Below are 5,382 nucleotides of genomic sequence, written 5' to 3'. Positions count from 1 at the left end.
ATGAATTCTTTCGGCACCATTCGCCTCTCTCTCATCTTCTTCTTCTTCTTCGTTAATTTTCTAAGTATTTGCACTCACATTACTGAAGCTGCACCAACTTATATAGGGCATTACTGCCCAAACACCACCCTCTTCACTCCCAAATCCACCTACCAAACAAATCTCAACACCCTCCTCTCCTCCCTCTCCTCTGCCGCCGCCACCGATGCCGATGGCTTTGCCAATGCCACTGCCGGCAAAAACCCACTTGACCGCACCTACGGGCTATTCCTCTGCCGTGGCGACATCGCTGCCGCCACTTGTGGCGACTGCGTGTCCAACGCGAGCAAGCAAATACTCAGCGACTGCCCTAAAGAGAAAGACTCCATCATTTGGTACGATGAGTGCATGCTGCGTTACTCGAACCACTCCATTTTCTCCGTTGAGCAAGATGCGCCAGCCTTCGTATTGATGAACGAGGTCAACATTTCAAGCCCTAGCAGCTTTGCCCAGTTGCTAAAGGACACGACCGATGAATTGGTGGAGAGTGCGGCGAGCGATGGGTCTGGGAAGAGGTTTGCTGTCAAGGACGCCGACATCTCGGGCTCGAAGCGGCTATACACGCTCGCTCAGTGCACGCCGGACTTGACGTCGGCGGAGTGCAAGGCGTGCTTGCAAGGGGCCATCAAGAATCTGCCCATTGATAAGGAAGGAGGGAGAGTCTTGGCCCCGAGCTGCAATGTTAGGTTTGAGCTTTACCAGTTCTATAATGAGACTGTCTTCCATGAAGCACCGGCACCGGCGCCAACACTTGCCCCGCCACCTGCGGCGGTTGTAGCTGCTCCTCCTCCTTCTTCAACAGTGAGATCTAAAGGAGTCAGAGTTATGTCTTCCGGGGTTCTTTGCACCGCCGGCGTAGTGTTTTTTCTTTTTCCTTTTTGAGGGTGACGATAAGCTGGGGTTGTTGAAGTAGAGTTACTTTCCATTCAGTGTAATAACTGAGGACGGAATAATGGGAAAAAGTTTGTGAGTACCTACAGTTCTTGAATGTGACTCGTTTAAGGACAAGATGTAGGAGAGTATGCTGGAAATATACCAAGACTCATCTATTAAATTTAAATAATGTGCAGATCTATGTGTGCTTATACGAGCGAATTAATTTAGATACGCAAAATTTACCCATCACTTAACAAGTGAATTTAGCAAGCAACTTTTAGTATTCCTAACGTTGCTAATAGCATGTGTTGAAAAAGTACGTTGAGTTCAGTCAGACTCATCCTAAGTCTCATTTAACTTTAATTGGATAAGTTTTAGGGGTTTCTGTTGGGCCTTTTTAAATGTCAACACCAATCCCTTTACTTTTATCCTGAAATCAAAATCGTCCCTCCTTTTTTCTTTTCTTTTTTGGTTGGGAGGGAAGGTTTGGGGTTGGGTGTTTTGTTTCAAAATCGTCCCGGTACCTCGATCTCCCATTTTTCAGGGTTCAAAACATGTCCACCTGTAGCCGCTCAAGAGTCTTAGTTTGTTTTGTTCAGTATGACAAGCAATCCCCTTGTTGCAGAAGAGTTACAGACTTTTGAGGGGGTCTTCTCCATTGCACTTCTTCGTGATGTGCGCCTATAGACATGATTTCGATTTTTTACTTGTGTTAATCAGTGTTCAACGTGTCGAAACTAGTAGAACGAGTGGGTTCGCTTGTTTTTTTGGTATCTCCCTATCACCTCGTGATGGTTTGCGGCCTCTGTGGCCTACCACCGACGTTCGGCGAGGTCCACTCTGCCAATTTTCGATCTTTATCATCTCTGGATATAGCTAGATTGTGGATTTCATCATGATAACCCTTGCTGAAGCTTATTTGTTGCATCTCGTCACTCATTGAGCTTGCCGAAGCTTGAGCCACCATGGTCACACCGGGGGAGTGGCAAGCTAAGGTCTCATGCTTGGAGTCCTTGACGCCATGTTTTGGGTCTATCTTCAGGATGGACACCCAACTAAGTTAGTCTATCAAATTGTTTACCATGTGTATGATAAACCGTCAAGTTTTTACAAGTAGTAATTACAGCTAAAGCTGGCCCACGATATATAACCAGAGAATTTCTCACAACCTTTTTCTAGAAAACCTTAATTTGACCCGGCAGCTTCAACATTATGTAAAGACCATTCCCATTGAAAGATCAACTTTAATTATTGTTGTTTGTATGGTCGGTTCATCTTTTGATCTAGTCTTCCCCAGAAAAACATATACGCACTTGCAAAAGGCGAGTGGGGACCATCATCCTCCTGGCAAATTAAGTTTCTCAATTTAAGTTTTTGGTAATTATTTGTCATTATCTTCTAAGACGTTAGGTAGATTCCATTTAACAGTTAGTCTATTGGAGACGTCTTTTATCTAGCTGTCTATGTAAGTTTCTACATTTAACAAATAGTTGCCTCTCATTCCAACTACAGAGATCAAATCCAATAATATTAGGATTCTTTTTCAGCACAAAAGTCGCTGATCTCTTTACAAATAACTAATTAATTATGAATTTATTGACAAATAACCAAGGTGTTGAGATAATAACGGTGCTTATGTATCTATTTATCTATTATGTCATGAAAAAAAGTGGTTCCTACTTTTGATTAGACCAAAAACCAAAAAAAAAGAAAAAAATAAGAACTATGTACATATTGCACTTCGATCATGTTAATGTTGATTAAACATATTATCAAATGGAAACTTGTATATGAAGGGGAAGGACGAAAATACTAAGTGGAGTGAAGTCAAATCTGTCGTGGTTCGCAAATCACTTGGGCCTACATCCCTATCCTTGACTAATCTTTCCAATTCTCCGCTCGACTTTGACGACGAAACGGTCCAAGCTCACTCCACATAATTCAGCATTCAAGAACCCACGGCAACGTTAGTCGAATTCAATCCATGCCGCGGGTCTCGTGACCACTAACGTCAACGCTCATGTGAATATAATTATTATGTTTATTTTGTATCTATATTATAATAAATTCGTACCATCAAATTCGGTAGTTTTTTTTCTTAGCTCACCCCTATATATATATATCATGTTTACGTTTTGCTAGACTTCTAGAATGATGATGGATGTAGGAATAAATGAACTCACCTATCGATGGTATGATAGTGTCATTAAATAATGCATGTGGATTTGAATCTAACTTACAAGATGCGCTTTCGAAAGAGTGATACAATTTAATATCAGAAATTGCAATATTGGACAATACTTGATTGAGAAATATTATCAATTTTAAGTCGATATATGATAGACAAAACACCAATATCTTAAGCGAATTAGGTTATTATGTTACGCAGTTGCCTAGAAAAAGAAATGTGTATCTCCCAAATAAAATAGGCGTGACTCTAAAGAAACATTTCGGAGGGTTTTAGGTTTGATCATTCCTTACGATGATTCATGGTTGCCATTAGAATCGCTTTCATATCATCTCTCTCTCTCTCTCTACAACGACATCACTGAGATACATGTTTCGACTTTTCTTTCTTCCAGTCTCCACGTGGAGCCAAATTAGAGCGCAAGCCACGCAATTGACTTCGGTCAACGACCTCGTACGATGGGCAAATGCCAAATGCTGTCTTCCATCCTCTCCTGCCACCTAACCACAACTCCGGTAACTTCAGGGAAAATTCCACACGGTTTGTCTTGGCTTGTCAAAAGTCTTTTTTGACCTGACAAAAGCTGTATACTAGTCTTCTTCACCGTTCAAGACCGTGGAAAAGTACCGAAATATTTTCAATTTATATTAATGTGATATATTTATTATTCGTTGAGATTTTATTATTAAATACTGATTAAAGTCTATTTATATAAATACTGGAATGCAAATGATATCAGCATGACGCTCGAGTGACTAATAATATTATTTTAATTGAAAAATCATCCAGAAAATAATAGCGCAAGCCACAGAATTGACTTCGGTCAACGACCTCGTACAATGGGCAAATGCCAAATGCTGCCTTCCATCCTCACCGTCCGTCTTACTCTTCTGTCTGCCACCTAACCACAACTCCAGTCACTTCAGGGAAAATTCCACACGGTTTGTCTTGGCTCGTCAAAAGTCTTTTTTGACCTGACAAAAGTTGTATACTAGTCTTCTTCACCGTTCAAGACCGCGGAAAAGCTTAGTGAGTCCAATCAATGTTTGCTCTCCTTCTTGTAGTTGGAAAAACTTAAAATGTCTATGCACTTGTTTATTGTAATGCCTAAAGATTTACTATCATTCTCCTTATATTATGAGTTATGTCTCTAGTGCCACTTCCAACTATTTATCTTTCACTAACTAGTATATTGGATTTTCTTATCCCATATTAGAATATCTCTATCAATTAAAATATTACAAAAGTCCAGTTTTATTAAAACATGAAATGCTATGTCATCATTGACATTTTTATAATTAAATGAAAAATATTAGGAGTAGATATTTTTAGGATCATACCAAAAATATTTATATTCTTTTCTTATTTTGGAAATATAAATTTTATACGGTTATTAAATGCGTTCTTTTGCTAAAAAAACTCATCTAAAAAATAAAAATGGAAAAAACCATTTCTTAACAAAAATTATTTCCGAAAATAGAAATATTATCAAACGTAACCTAAATTGTTCAAAACTTATCCACAAATTCCAATTTGCCATGGTACACCTTGGTATTAAATTTTCCAAAAGAGGATTGATATTTCACCTTTTAAGCTGTCCTAATGTCGATTCCATTTTTCTTATAAAAAGCACGTCATCATAAAATTACTCAAATTTCAGTTGGTTGTCCCTAGTTTCATAATAATCTAATATTGTATTTATCATCCACATTTATATGTTGTTTGAAAGAATTGTTTGCCCTGAACTTATTGTCTACATATTAATTTAATTCTCAATTTTTTTTTATTTTTAAAATTTATTTTTAAAATTTTTATGTGAAATTTTAAATATAATCATTTTAATCAATTTTTTTATTTGTAATAATAAGTTTACTTGCAAAATTTCTCCCATAATAAGCTTATTTCTAAAAATTGTTTCGAGAATAAGAAGCAACTTTTTTGCTTCTCAAAATTGTTCATGGGAACAAAAATTAGAAAAATTGTTAAGAACAAATATTTTACCAAACAGGTTTCTGTTCTTTTTTTCTTCTGAGAAAGAAAAGAACAGAAATTTGGAGAAATGGAAGCGTTACCATGCGCTGTCTTACTAGATTTTCCGAATGGTCTTACAACAAAAATATCTTCGAGAGCAGACCGTATCCTTCTTCTTCCTGTAATTGCGTGCCCCTACCCGTGCCGCAGGCCCAAGCTATCCATCATGAATTCTTGCTTCACCGTCTCCATCTCTTCTTCTTCTTCTTCTTCTTCTTCTTCTTCTTCTTCTTCTTCTTCTTCTTCTT

The 5,382-nt window shown here is 38.2% G+C and overlaps 1 protein-coding gene across 1 annotated transcript; it reads left to right on the top strand.

The window, feature by feature from the left end:
* Nucleotides 1-1,050, top strand: LOC120294066 (putative cysteine-rich receptor-like protein kinase 9). Its single transcript, XM_039313950.1, has one exon. It carries the CDS (start codon nt 1-3, stop codon nt 919-921), a length of 921 nt encoding a protein of 306 aa, XP_039169884.1. The 3' UTR covers nt 922-1,050.
* Nucleotides 1,051-5,382: the final 4,332 nt, after the last annotated feature.

This window comes from Eucalyptus grandis, chromosome 5 (genome assembly GCF_016545825.1).
Source record: "Eucalyptus grandis isolate ANBG69807.140 chromosome 5, ASM1654582v1, whole genome shotgun sequence".
NCBI lineage: Eukaryota > Viridiplantae > Streptophyta > Magnoliopsida > Myrtales > Myrtaceae > Eucalyptus > Eucalyptus grandis.
This window is presented reverse-complemented; position numbering and strand designations above follow the sequence as displayed.